Source organism: Fulmarus glacialis, unplaced genomic scaffold (assembly GCF_000690835.1).
Source record: "Fulmarus glacialis isolate BGI_N327 unplaced genomic scaffold, ASM69083v1 scaffold4151, whole genome shotgun sequence".
In the NCBI taxonomy this organism is placed as follows: Eukaryota; Metazoa; Chordata; class Aves; order Procellariiformes; family Procellariidae; genus Fulmarus; species Fulmarus glacialis.
The window spans coordinates 31,122-46,033 of record NW_009194530.1 but is presented as its reverse complement, the minus strand read 5'-3'; the positions used below and the strand labels follow the sequence as shown (position 1 = coordinate 46,033).

Here is a 14,912-nt window from a genome sequence, read left to right as displayed (position 1 = left end):
CTTGTGGAGTTTTATCCAATTAACTAGTTTTTGGTTTTTTGGTTTGTTTTTTGTTGTGTTGGTTTTTTGTTTTGTTTTGTTTTTTTAATTTGGGCCTCCAGCATTGGAAATAGCAAATCTTTTCTAGCATCTAACATGATTTATCACCAAAACTTGTATGTTGAATAAAAGACTTCAGGAGAAGTTATATTGACTTGACTATAGTTTTACTTGTAGTTACAACAGTCCAAATCTCCAGTATACACTTATTATTTTAATCTAAATTAAAAGTTACTCATAGGTCTATATGCAGACTAATGTGCATGTTAAATTACATGGATTCAACTGAAGGACTGTAAAACAGCCTAGAAAGATCAAACAGTTAAATTTCTATAATAATTTTTTCTTTTTAGTTCCCATAAAAACTGTATTTCAGTAAAGCTTGCTTCCAACAGCCTTCTCAGAAACAGAAACTGTAAAGTATGGCATTGGAGTGTCTTTTTGAGTGCACTTTTTTCATGGGATACAACTTTCTCAGAGAAAGAAATTGTTAGTGATTTTCTGCTGACTGAAGAAGTCTCAGGGTGAATAACATACTTTCAAACTGTTCAAAAAGGTGAATTATTTGAATGTCTTTCTAAACCAATGTGCAAGATGGTTAACAATAAGTTTAAAAGTGGTAACAATACCCTTATTAATTCTGTCCTTTTGTTAGAAACTTTCCCTTTGATCTTCCATGCTTCTGCTCTGATCTTGAAACTTGCTGTCTCTTTCCATTTTGACTTCTGAACTAGTGGCCAGCAGAAAGAAAAGTAAAGGCTCCTTGCACCCTATGTCTCTATTCAGACAGAGGGAGGGAAGAACCCTTGTGGTCTACTCTGGCAGCCTCTCCCTCATCAGCTGCTGTGAATCTACTATGTGACCAACTCTCACAAACCTGTTAACATATTGGTCTTGTCTTGCATCTGGTTTCATGATCAGGGATATGTATTTCTCTGACATGACATAGACCTATTGTATAATAAGGCATTTATATATTTGGTCATTTTTCTGGTATAGCACTATGCTCCTACAGAATTTTAATAGAAAAAAATGTTAAATGAGGTGCTGATATCTTTCTGCTGGCTAGGGAGAGAAATGAGGTGTTCTAAGTTCTTAGAATAATGTGGTAATTCTACAATACGTTTGAATGGTTTTAGTATTTTGAATTGGATCAAATACCTCAAAGAATTATTTGGATTGCAGCAGCTCCACTTAAGATTTAACGTTGTGTTGTGGTATTTGTAGATAGATAATGTCAGCTCTTCAGAATGAGCAAGATCTGTCTGCGTAAGAACAGCCTGTAGAAGAAAACTGCAGTGAATGAAAATGGGAGCATGAAGTCAGGCAGTTGTGCAAATACTTCTCTAAGTGCTTATATATTTATTTTATGAATTGAATACTGTTGATAGCATCTGCATCTGTCTTGGGAAAATTTATGATCTGCAGCTGAAAAGAGTACTAGTCTCACTTCCTATTATGTAAATAAATGTGAATATTTTTCTTTAAACTCAATTTTATCTCAGTTAGTAAAAGCTACCAATCCTTTACAAAACTCAGAGCAAGTTTTGCTTTTCTGTGAATTTGTTTTTTGTTTGGGCTGCTGCAACAATGCCATTTCTTTGTAAGAAAAAGAATCTGCCATGCTTTGTGTCTTACACAACTTAATTACTTTAACCCCCAAAGTTTTCCATAGGTGTCTTATGCATATTTGCAAAATTCCATGAATTACAGGTAGCGGCATAGTCTATCCACAGCAGTTTTCAGCCTTATCTTTTGACCTTGTGTTTATTTAACACTAGTAGTTAGTTCAGTTATCTACTGCACCACCGTGGAAATGAGGATTTTGAGTGGTTTTCTTAACTCAGAAAATTCTTACTCATATTACACTTGAGAGCAATTGATATGCAATATGCATCCCCAAAACATTACCACTGGCATATTTTGAACTTAGTATATTATTTTGTGTACAATGACCACAGCATGCCATCTTGGCTACTTGGTGACATCATTGGGCCTGTAAATATCAGCTTGATGTAGCCTGTTTTTTATTGCCAGATGCTTTTTGCCTGAAGCAGGTATTAGATGCAGTTTCTATCTTGAATAATTTGTAAAGCCATTTTCCCTAAAGGACAGTAGTAGAAGATGCTAAGTGCTGGGCACAGTTTTGGGAACATTGAGTCTCAACCTGATGCCTAGGTATTTACAGGAAGTTTACAAGACCTTTGAAAATTTGATGAGTTTCTGGTTTCTTTGTGTGACTTTTTTCATGTCAGTAGCACCTCAGCCTTCCCTGACCTCAACATGGGACAATTAATTTCTTTCTGGACTTCACTGTTTTGGCTATTCTTTTTAGGCGGTGCCTCTTGCTGTCCCCAGCAGCACTTTGGAGACAATAATGGATTGTTGTTGGTTTTCAAGGGTGCAGTTGGTCACCATTGACTATTCAAGTGTTTTCAGTTCAAACTTTTTGTTGGTGCCAGTTTTACACCACCACACACATATGCCTCCTCCACTCCCACATGCCATACAGCTCAATTTGACACTGGATTTGTTATGAGTTTCTTCTGAATGGAAGACAGCAGACAGAATATTGAGCTGTCATAGCAGAAGAGCAGGCTACAGAGTTAAGCTCTTCAGGAGCCTGAAACCAGACCTTTTTATAAATTTTAATCAATTTTTGGTACAGCGTATCACGCATTCTTGTGGCAGTCGTCTTCAATCACTTATCTATTAAGCAGTTCTTATAAATGGTAATTTAATTAAGCCATCTTTCCTCTTGTGCAGTATTTTGTCTTGTTCAGAGTTCTAATTCTTTGGATTACAAACATCTTGTTAATATGTCTAGCTACTTATCAGTCACTCTTTCAACTGTTCCTGTTACTTACGTTATACATTTGTAATCTGAACTTCAGTTTTTTGAGGCTTTCAAGGCATTGCTTTAGCTTGTATTGCGGTGTCTAGCAAAGTAGAAGACACTGTAAGCACGATTTTACTGTGTTATGCAGAATGCTTAATCTGCTGTTCAGATTTTACTCAATTCTCTTATAGTTTGAACAGAACAAAAATAAGTGTGCTGCATCATGAAAATTTGTACAACTCTGAAGGAGGAGTGCTTCTGCAAGGGACTGTACTTGCTGAAAGCTCAGGGAAAACTGAAGTAACAGTAACAATGTACAGTTGCAACGTGACAGCTGCTAGACTTGTTCAATTTGCAAAATGTAGTGAATGGGAACACCATTGTTTTAGTAAGGAGGCTTAAAACTTGAAATATTCTTTGGGGAATAATCTAAGGGAATGGTTTTCATATTTTGGGTTTGTGTTTGCATTGGTATACTGGTTTTGCTTTAACCTTTCATATAAGAAAGTATTTTATTCTGTAAGATAAACTTCTCGGTGCTGGATTTGATGTAATAAATATCAGTGTGAAGTTATTTTCTCATAATGTAAGAATGAATTATATTTATTTCTACATGTAATCAAAATCTAAAAATGCTATTCAAAACTCCTAAGTACCAGGACATAGTATGGTACAGAGTCGTCTTCAAGGTCCATTTTTTTAGAAAGATCCTCAAAATAAGAGTAGCACCTGATAAATAGTATGTTTGACTTGAATGAATGTTTTTTGTCTGCTGCTAAGTATTTATTTGGAGAAGATGAAACCAAAGGGTACTTTGCACTTTCCATGAGATGTGAGCAGCTCTTCTGAGAATAAACTGAATGCAATTCCTGATTTTGGTTTATAGTGATTCCTGTCATTTCAGAAGTTGGGGAACAGACTGGTGAGGTAGGTTACTCCAGCTCTCCAGCAGAAGCACCTCCAAGCAAGTCTCCATCAATGCCATCCCTAAACCAGACCTGGCCAGAATTGAATCAGAGCAGTGAGGTTAGCACTTTTATTTACGAGTTATTTCATTGCCAGTCAATAACTAAATTGTGTATGCATCCATTATTCATCATAAGTGGATTGTTGATCACAAATTGTGAAAAAGTTCAACAAGACAATAGACACAGGAAGGTTCTACACATGTTAAATTGTAAAAAAAGGTAATATTTTCCTTCTGATTTTTCTATCTCATTATGAGATTAGCTACTGTTTAAAATGTTGTCATTAATGGTAATTAAGCTTTATATTAATCACAAAATGATCTCATATTATTTATTGGAGAAGTTGAATTCATTCTTGATTTTTTTTCGGGTGGGTTTTTGGTTGGGTTTTTTGTTACCTCTGAAGGGCTTTTGCCCTTCAACAAACACTTTTGCAAAACGTCAAAATAAATTTCTGACGGATCTGGACATTGAGACTTATTTCTGGAGATTATTTTACCCTGAAATATAAAATATCTCACCAGTAATGTAGAGAAGTCATAGCTCTAGGTTTGTTTCAGAAGCAGAGACTCAAAGTTGAATCTGAAACCAACCGCTGGCTGAATTTATTTACATTTTAAATTTTTGCTGTTATGTACTGCTGCTTTATTGTCCTTTACCATACATATTTGCTGTATAAGCAGTCTTATATAGTAAAGCTGTATTTTGTCAGAATTTGAAACTGAAGTTACCAAACAGGATTTTTTTTCTCACAAATGTAAGGGATTGCTCCTAGAGTTTTTCTTGTTGCTTTGTTTTAACATTTTTGCCTTTGTGACTTAGAATAAACCAATGTTTTATTCTGAGAGCTACTTCAGAGACTCAAATGAGTTCCTGACTGCAACCATACTACAAAGATGATGTAGGCTTATTTTTTATTATAAGGGGGGGGAAAAAAAGGGAAGGAGTTTTTTATGGCTCTCTTCTTTCTTCGTTAGGCTTCAAGTGAATAGACGATTGTTAGTAAAAGATTTAGACAAACCAAAGGAGAGTCAGTATGAAACAGAAAATAAGCAAATTTTTAGGATTAAAGTTAGGAGCAGAGGAAACTTTCTTCGTCTTTCAGGAGGAAGGACTTTGTAAAGTCTGCTGTTCCTTTTAAGGGCAAATGCTAGCCTTGCGGTGATGTCCGTACCAAATAAAAAATGTAGGAAATGATTTAGTGATTCTTAGTTGATCTATTTGACAGAGTGACTCTTAGACCGCTGGTAGGAAGCTATGTTTTAGGAGGGAGGCGAGCAGATACTCAGTTGTTGCTGAAAAGCTGCAAATGTCTGCAACTGTATTAAAATTTGCATTGATACATTCCCTCATGTTTGCAATAAAGATTTAATAAGCTAATCATTTGGTAAGCTGCATCATAGTTGAACAGATTCCTTCGGTGTCCAATGGAACTCAAACTAATTGAATAGGATAATTGCACTAGTGGAACAAAGTTAATGACAATTCTATCAGCCAAAATCTTGTCTTACAATACTGACTTTGTCCATTCAGATAGAAAATCTACTAAAACTTTTAAGAGGTTTGGAGAAGTTCTCACACTAAATATACTACCAAATACTAACTATACTAAAATAGGAGTTGAACATTTACTAAATGTTAAAAGTTTTTTGTTCTAACACAAAGGAATTTCTGACTTCTCAGCTATATTGCTCTGCATGCTTCTTGCTCCTCAGCCTTTTCTTTTCGTCATGAGTCAGGTCAAAGTCCTCAAGGTTTTAATGCCGTGAAAAAAATTTTGGTATTCCTGCAGGCACCAGTCTAATTTTTTCCTCTTTGAACCTCTTACAACTGTCATCAACAAATGAATTTCTTGAAAAAACTATGCATCTTTGGATTATCTGCCTTCCTAGGCAGTTTCATCCCCGTTAGTTCCAAAACTGTTGGTTACTCTGTTCTTTCTAGTTGATTTTTAGATTCCAGTTGCCAGGCTCAGTTACTGTAAGCTCACAAGTATGGACCCAAAGCATCTATCTCAAACTTCAGAATAAAGAGCACCATAAAAATCCACCTAACTCTGGATACTATATGCTTCACATTCTCATCTCTTCACTCATCACTTCTTTCTCACTTCAGACATCTTTTCCATCCAGTCTCAAGGCTGAGCCCTTAGTTCTGAGAGCTTAAAAAAAATTGAAAAGCCTATTCATTTTTTGTTGAAAACAGTCTAGTGTCATATGGTCATATTAGCTGTGACACAAATACGGAGATTCGCTTTTGAGTTCACAACTTGTTTGAAATGTCTTGGTGTTCTTTTAGTAACAGTTCAGGTTGTTGTGAGTTTTATTTTTTAGTAATTAACCTTTTGAAAGTATTTTTGAAAGATTTTTGCAAGTCTAAAAGACAAGTATTTTAGTTTCAGCTAGTGGTTTATCCTAGCTAATCAGTTGTAGTGTCAGTGCTCTTAAACCTTGCACAGCGTTTGAGATGCAGTCTGGTAGATCCTTAATATATGTAGCTTTCTATTAACCAGGGAATTAGCAGTAACTGGCTTCTGGTAGTATTTCAGGATGGAGCACAAACAGCATATTCCCCAGAGCAGTCAGAAGCTGTTGGTGTTCATTTGTCTGTGCCCAGCTGGGGAGCCTGAGGACAAGTAATAAATGTCCTGCAGTTTGGCTTCAGAGGAGTAGAATAAGAGGTAAATTCAGCATCCACCTCTAAAAAATAATATTTTAGCATTGACCTTAAATATAACATAGATGCTGTATGCCTTTATGGAAGTTTTGAAAAATTAAGAAATTATTTCTGTAATCAGATGTTCTGTTTGCCAGTCTCACCAGCAACTTTGAAGCCACTGGCCAAATCAAGTTTAAAAGGGTAGTGGTAGTCCTAAAATAAATAATGCATGTTTTATGAAAATGAGCAGCTGTGTAAATGCAAGAGGCCTTGCAGGGGAAAGGCTGGCAAGAACTTGGCCATTAAGTTTCTGACTTAGTAAAAACTGGCTTACTCAGTGTTTGTGTAGCTCCAAACTACTTCCAATGCTCCTCTTCACGAAGGCATGGAGTGACACAGAGATGAACTGTTTAATACGGGGAGTGGGAGAGAGCAGTTAGGAAGAGAAACCTTACATCCTTACTGAAAAGGTTATTTAGATTCTGTCTATGAAGGGGGTAGTTTTGTGTGTTTAAAACAAACAGACAAAAAACAACAAAAAAAAACCCCACCACCCCAAAAAAACCCATATGAACAGTATCCCATAATCTTTGTCTTAATATAAAGTTTGAAATGAGGAGGTAAGGCTCTGTCTCTACAAGGAGCAGCACCATGCATGAAAGCAGTTACAAATTTGGTTGATCTTTTTCTGAATTTCAGCTGATTGAAAACAGTTATTTAGGAATTTCCATAAAGAGTTATTTCTGAAATAACTGTTTTAGATTAGGTTCACATACAGGCCATTCACTGAATATAGTTCAGTGTAGAGGAGGGTATGAGGTTAGGTTGACTAACACCATATAGTTTGTCCTGTATCTTCTGGAATCATTTACATTGATTTGCCTATAGAGATGAGGCAAGAATATTGATTTGTTTTCACAACTATACTAACATCGTTTTTGTCAAATTTTCTGAGCACTAAAAATTTTGTATTTGTGATTTTTGTTGTAGTGTTTGAAACTTGGTTAGTATTTACTTGTTATTTTACCAAAATACAACAAGTTTAGCATTCCTGTTGTGATTTGTTATCTGGTTTCTGGATCACAGACTAATTTTGCGTACTTTGGTACTTTGTTGATCCAGGTGTGGCTGTAGCTTGACTTACTAAGCATGAGGACTCTTGACAACCATGTATGATACAGCATGCCTATATCTTATAAAATTGTTCAGAGATTGACTTATTTGCTTTTAGCAATCAACAGTATGTTTTAATTTAATTCTTTGCCTTGTCAGTGATTTAGACTTGTAAAAAATACTCTTTTACAGCATAGAATCACTTCTCGGGGGTTGCACTGGCAAGCTGAACTGGTGTAATTGGAGTACTCTGCTCAGTGTTCATTTGTCTGGGATTTTGTAAAAAAAAAAAAGCATTTATGAAATACATTTGAAACTTGGCAGCTACAAAGCTGAGGAACCTTTCTGTGGATGTTGTAATTACAAATGCACACGACATGTCGCACTGATTTTATCTTTACAGTATTTGAATGGCTTAACCAGTTTTTTTGCTTGTATGATTTTCATTGGCAAGCATGAAGTCTGAAGGTACTTCTGTGTTGACTGTGCACCTGTATCTTCATCATGAAATGTGAATATAAAGATTAATATTGGCAGATAACAAACCTGGTTGCACAACAATCTCAGACTGAAATAAAAATACTTAATGTGTATTAGTGTGCTTTCCAAGTCAAGTACTGTCCAGTGCAAATATAGTACTTTCCAGTGCAACCTCCAAACTACTATGCTAAATCTCCTCAGTGATCTTTTACTCCCATCTTTCTCATCATGCTGACTTCTCTCCTCTGTCTGTTCAGCAGTGGGAGACATTTAGCGAACGCTCTTCAAGCTCACAAACTCTGACCCAATTTGATTCTAACATTGCACCAGCTGATCCTGTAAGTCAATCACTTAGCTTGCTTGTTTGAAATTAATTTTATTAACACTGAATTTCCATTCATTGTATTTAGCTGTTATGCATGATTCCATGGACTGCTTTTTGGGGAATGGTGGCAGGCTTCTTAATTTTTTTGCTTATTTTAGGAATATAAATTTTCTAGTACTGCGCATGTTTAAGATCCGAGTGCAAAGAATGCTTTTTTCCCTTGATTTTGATGTAATACAATGCTGTTATTGAAACCTGTATTACACAAAGTATTTAAACATAATGGTTTTTTGAAAATATAAGTTGATACAAGGGCCCCTCCCGGTGATAAACCGGTCCTGTTTTAGATTTTGTCTTCAGTGTTGTTTTGTTTTTTTCAAATTGCAGAGCTTCATTTGCACGAACTGTTAGGAGTTGACAATGCCAACTTCACTGAAAAAACTACTGGGCTTTAATGGGTGTGGTATTTCATACTCGTAGTGTTTTCACCAAGTTACTTATTAATAAGGCTTTTAGCATTTCTCCAGCTAAACCTGTGCTGTTCTAGTGCTTTACTCAGTGAGGAGTGCTCTTAAGGATTATATAGTTAAATATCTTGCCAAGTTTGGGAGCCAGAAATTCACTACAGTGTTTCAAGTTCTGCTGGTTTTAAACTTCACAGCATGTGACATTGAAGCAGTTCTGAAATGCATTAAAATTACTTCAGTATTTAGCTGCTGCTTTCATCCTGCTTTTCTTACAGATTTAATTACCGCTGTTAGCATCCATTTTAATTTAATGAATTACAGTGTTAGTGTCCATTTGATTATATAACAAAATATAATAGGTGTACATAATATGCATTTAACTGCTTTTGGTATTGAACAGTCACTTCTGAAAAGATATAATACATAAATATGCATGTATTTTAGATACATCAGTGTTCTACTCTCAGAGTTAACACTGATATTTATGTGGAAATAGCATTTCTAGGTGCTGGAAGCTAGAATTCAAACTGCACTGTTCCCAGAATTGTGGGAAACTGCACTGTGCGCAGAATTGCCCTTAGTAAACGTTCAAAACAAATGCAAATGTCATATTTAAAGTGAAAACCAGCCCTTTTTCATCTGAGAGAGACTTTTTTGGTTTAAATGTACTGTATTTTTATGTTTTAATGAAGTAAACATGATGGAAATCAGTTTATAGTTGTTTCTTACTGTGTATAATTGCTTGACAGTAAAGAGCTATCGCTGTCTTGTTTCCACAATAAGATAGAAATTTATTTTTGTACATAATTAGTAAATGACAGAAAACAGAAGTTTGAAATTTTTTCCCATATGTTGGTAGTCTAAAAAGTAGAACAGTGGTGATATATGGAAAATTCGCATATAGCAATATATATGTTTGTGTGTGTGTATATATTTGTGTGTATGCATGTGTGTATAAATAGAAATTCAATAGAAATACAAAAAATATACTGGGATTCTTGACTTGTTTTTTTACAATGCTTGTAGTTGATAAAAATTTTAAAGAATGGTGAGCATCTTTGATGCTTGCTGAGGTAACAGACTTTGGGAACAGATACTTCAGAGTCTTTATTTTCATATGAAAATAAGAAAAAATGACAGCAAATTTTCAGTGGCAGTGTGCAGACTTCTTATTTTAGCAGTCTCAACAGTGATGTATAGGACTGATTTATTGAACAACTCCTGCCTTACCAAAGGAGAGGATCAGCATTCTTGAACAGTTGTTAATAACTAACTAAAGAGTAAATTCATACACCAGTTCTTTTCTCTTTTTGTTGGAAAAGCATCTGCTTTGGAGGTAAAAGATAAGTGGAAAGAGTAAAACAGTACATTCATCCCCCGGTATAGGAACATAATTTGCCTATTGTAAGTGAAAGATGGTAACATGTTAAGTTGTAAAATTAGATTCATTCTCTGAATTAATACATTATATAAAAATCCATCTAACTGTTTGAGACATGATTTTTGTAGTAGCTGCACATTAGATTACAGCAGAGGACTGAAGTAGCTACAGCAAGAGTGATCTTTGCGTGATAATCTCATTGCAGGGGAAAAAAAAGCGCAACATATTTCAAAGTGATAACTATTCCTAAAAGCCTGGTGCGACAAGAGTGTTTCAGCTGTGACTAGAAAGTGGTTTTAAAAGCTTTTATTTGTAACAAGAGTAATGCAAGTCAGTTTAAACAGTTTTAGAAAATATTCATGTATTATGCTTGGTGAAATTGACTTACTTGATAGTCAGAACAGATTAGATTTCTGATACAAGGGTAGCTTTGAAACTTGTTATTTCTAGGGACAGAATATAATCTGGGAATTTTTTTGTGCTGTCATTGTCCCACCCATTCATATAGTCTGAATATAGATGACAGTAAAAAACCTCAAACAGCTATCTTCCTATTTTTAGGTTACTTGTGAACAAACATTAAAATTTTGAGATTTTTTTTTTTTTAAGCTAGCTACACTCAGTCTCCAAACCAAATGGAAAGGGCTGTCTATAAAGTACATTAAAATGAAGTCCCTTGTCCGAACTACAAAGAAAACGCCTAAATGTAAGGTCAATGCCTATCTAGAGATATATTCCATAGAGTTTATTACACTGAAGTTTAGAAGATTTCACTATTTTAAAGACTCCTGAAACTATTTGTCTTAAACCACTACAAAGTACCTATTTTATAGAGAATTACTCATATAAAGAGTCCGTAACTTTCTGAGGCATCATAAGTAAAGCCAAGGAGTGGGGTTTTGAAGTTGGGGGTTTTTTTGGTGTGGTTTTTTTTTTTTGAAGATGCACTTGGAGTAACAGATACCTGGTATACCAAAAATGGTGGAAAGCTGGTAAAATTCAGGTCCTGTTTACAACACAGTAATCTATAGAAACATTTCTAGTGCCCTTTTAAAGTAATATGCTAGGTTACACCTTACAAATCGTTAGAGAAACTTCAGCTTATAGAGCTGTGGTTTTATGGAACTGTGTTCAGTTCCCTGGAACTGTGTAAAAAATTAAATTTATGAAATTTTGTTTAGAAATGGCATTTTGCATGGTGTCAGAGACTCTTAAAAGAACAAGTTAAAACTAGCTTAACATCACTTAACTCTCATCTCCTCCACAGGACACTGCAATTGTGCACCCAGTTCCAATAAGAATGACTCCAAGCAAAATCCACATGCAGGAAATGGAGCTTAAAAGAACTGGAAGTGGTAGGATATTTTTCTCTTGCTAATGAGGAAAGTTTTGTAAAATTGGAGTTGGCTTTGCTTCCTTAAACATGCTGACTTTTTTCCTTCTCCTTAGATGAATATATCTGGAGTTGTAACCAGCATAATTAATGAGATTTTCTGAGTTAAGAATTGGAGTACTGTTCAGATAGGTGCAGAGTTTGAATTGGCCATTTGCTACAGTGAGGATTTTACCATCTATAGGAGATCATTGCTTGGCGTAGTTCAGGAGCATCATGATACAGATTTGATTTAGGCTTCCAGGAGAATGTCTAGGTTGCCGTATTAAATACTGAAGGAAACTGTGACGATGGAGAATATAGCCTGCATTGATAAAACTTGTTCTACTGTGGTCAGAAATACTGAGTTTATTATTTTGAAACTTGACAGCATTTGGGAGTATTGGCAGGCCTTTTTTTTTTTTTCTTCTTTTTTTAATACTCTGGTCAAAAATGAGCAAGGTGGTTTGATAATTTTCTTTGAGGAACAGTGGAGTCTCAATTTACAGATGTGTCCCAATATGCCAGTATTTCCTAAAGTCATGTAACTCATGCACAGTCTTCAGCATATGAAAATAAACAAGCATCCACAACACATTTCTTTTAAAATTTCTTTAGCCTTATAAATAGGTAAAGATTCCCAATTCTTAACACTGAGAAAGAGAAATAACACTATTACAATGTAAAACTTCAAAGTCAAAATAATTTATACACCAAAAGTGTTAAAATTCAACAATTTTAGTCTTGAGTGCAGCTCTTCAGATAAGAGCAAAAAACTAATGTAAAGTTTTGGCATCAGAAGTAAAGGCTAGTTTGAATACATTTGTTTATTAGGCTTGTTTTTCTATCTAGATCATGCTAACCCTACCAGCCCACTACTTGTGAAACCACCTGATCTCCCAGAAGAAAACAAAATGAGTTCATCTGTAAAATTTACAGCTGGAAATACAGTTAGTAAGTATCAGAGTACTTTCTGATCTCATTTTTTACATTATGCAAAATGTAGATCTGATATATTCTTCAGTGAATGAAAACTTGCTAGATAACAGCAGCTCTAAAATGAGATAAACTTATCCTAAGAATAGAGACATCTCTGATATGAAGCATGTATTAGAAGTAGTAATTAAGAAAGTTCTGTGGATGTCACTGGAGATTTTTCCTGCCATATGTGTTCAAAAAAGTTCATTTTTGTCAACTCTCTTCCATCTTCCTGTTTTCTCTTTTAATCTTAGGATGAGAAATTGAAATGTATGGAAAGTGGAATTGACTAAGTAGCATTTGATTCTATTTCCTCAGAACTATGTAACAACATGTTTTCTGAAGAGTAAAAACCTGTTGACCGCAACATTTTCAGGCATTTCGCGTCTGGTTTAGCTACTAAGAAAATGCGATAGACTTCTAGATTTGTTTTTTAGGTACAGCTTTTCAAATGCTTATGTGCTTCTAATAGCCTTTTTGATTTTCAGTATCTCCTGTGTCCAAAATATTTTGCATTATTTTGGTTTGATTAGTCTACTTGTCTAATATTGAGAGAGGTCCCAGATTATGTATAGCCTGAATGAATGTCTGGAGTCTGTTTCTGAGATTTTTTTTTTGTTTTCTTTAAGCTGGGAACATTTCTTCAGTAAAAATAAGGTTTGAAGAACTCATTACTTTGAGTCCTTTGCTGTGCAGTATTAAGACAGAAGTATTTTGGTTGGTTTGTAATACAGGAGTAAGTTAGAAGGTGCCTTTTTGCAGCATGTTTTGTTTTCCTCATGAACTCTGTTTCAGTGGCGCTCTTGGTTCTGAGCAATGTCTTGAGCCTGTCTTTTTCTTTTCAAGCAGAGCTCTGTTTTTATGAGGTAGTCTTTTGATGCAAAAGAAAGAATGAGCAAACATGGTCTTTTAGTGGGGAAACTACTACTATATGCAGGGTCTAAGTTCCAAGAGACCTTCTGTACTCCTTTTTCCTTATTTTGAATATACCTTAACCTTTGATAAAGGGCCTGTAACTGTAATTATACCAAGAAGTATTCTTCCCTCAGAGGAAGAATGTAGTGAAATAAATCAAACCTCATTGCGGTGTAACATAAAGCCACCCTGTAGTACCTCAAACTAGTTATCATGGGATGCCCATCCTTTTTCTGAAGAAATGGCTCTTGTCAATATAGTAAGTAATTTGGATAGTTAACACCTTTCCGATGAATCCTGAAGAAATCATTTAATACAAGCTAACTCTAGAAAATGAATTTCTGATGCTTAAAAAAACACTATAAATCTAACAGGAATTTTTTTTTGTGCAGACTTGCTGTCTTGGTAATTACACTTCTTAATGTTCTTTAGTGTCATACTTTAATAGTGTATCTGAGCTCCTTCTGTGCTAAATCAGTGACAATGTCTATAGTGTGCTTCCTTGAGTTACTGGACTGGACTCATTTTTCAGTGTTTGCTTTAGTTGCTTGTTTTTGTTTAGCTGTGCCAGAATTCATTTGAGAATAGGGACTCTCAATCTTAATTTAAGCAAGTCTTTTTCTAAGTGTGTGCGGGGGGGTTGTTTTGGTTTGTTGTGTGGGTTGTTTTTTTTTTTAATATTGCTGGTTTGGAAGTGTTATTTCATAAATGTTAAGAACATTTCTTCTAGAATATTTTGGTTATAGTTTCGCATGCTTTTTTCTGCATTGTGCAGAAGAGTACAGATTTCTTAGTGTTTTATTGACCAAAATTTAGATGCAGGTTCATTATTTTACTTCTCATAGTCTACTGTTCATGAATCAATATATTAAAATAGTATTTGAACTGAGAACCAATGGAGATTTATAAGCATCATCTTGATGTTGAGAAATTAGCATTTTGTCTTTATTTTCCATGCTTTTCATCAACAGTAGTTCAGCTTGGAAGTTACGAATTTGTAAACAGCAGCTCGGACCTAAGCCAGGAAGCAGGGACAAACTTTTCCATTGCATGAGATAAGAAGTCAGTAGGCATAGGCACTGCACAATTGTCTTTCTGTGCAAGCTGTGTGATTTGGAACAAAGGAGAGAGGATCTGTACCCTCAGAAAGTGATAACTGGAGAAGTTTGTCAATAATGCTTCTGATTGCTGGACACCCACAGTGTTCAAACTGTTACTATGCAAATAAAAATAAAAGCAGCAAAAATAACTGCTGTTTTCCCAGATTGTTTTAACTTTAAAGCAATGTGCTACTTCAGTATGTCATTAAGGACAAGCTCGTGAATGTTATTTTAAACTCCTGCTAAATGATATAAACAAGATCATGAATACTACAAT

The 14,912-nt window shown here is 35.0% G+C and overlaps 1 protein-coding gene across 3 annotated transcripts in view; it reads left to right on the top strand.

The window, feature by feature from the left end:
* Positions 1-14,912, top strand: part of REPS1 (RALBP1 associated Eps domain containing 1) — a 51,674-nt gene that overhangs the window by 25,155 nt on the left and 11,607 nt on the right. The window contains exons 8-11 of one of the 3 annotated variants that reach the window (XM_009587780.1): positions 3,783-3,904; positions 8,355-8,435; positions 11,538-11,625; positions 12,495-12,596. In XM_009587780.1, coding sequence (XP_009586075.1) covers positions 3,783-3,904; positions 8,355-8,435; positions 11,538-11,625; positions 12,495-12,596 — 393 coding nt within the window. The remainder of the gene's footprint in view (positions 1-3,782; positions 3,905-8,354; positions 8,436-11,537; positions 11,626-12,494; positions 12,597-14,912) is intronic. The other 2 variants (XM_009587777.1, XM_009587779.1) reach the window with 2 other exon arrangements.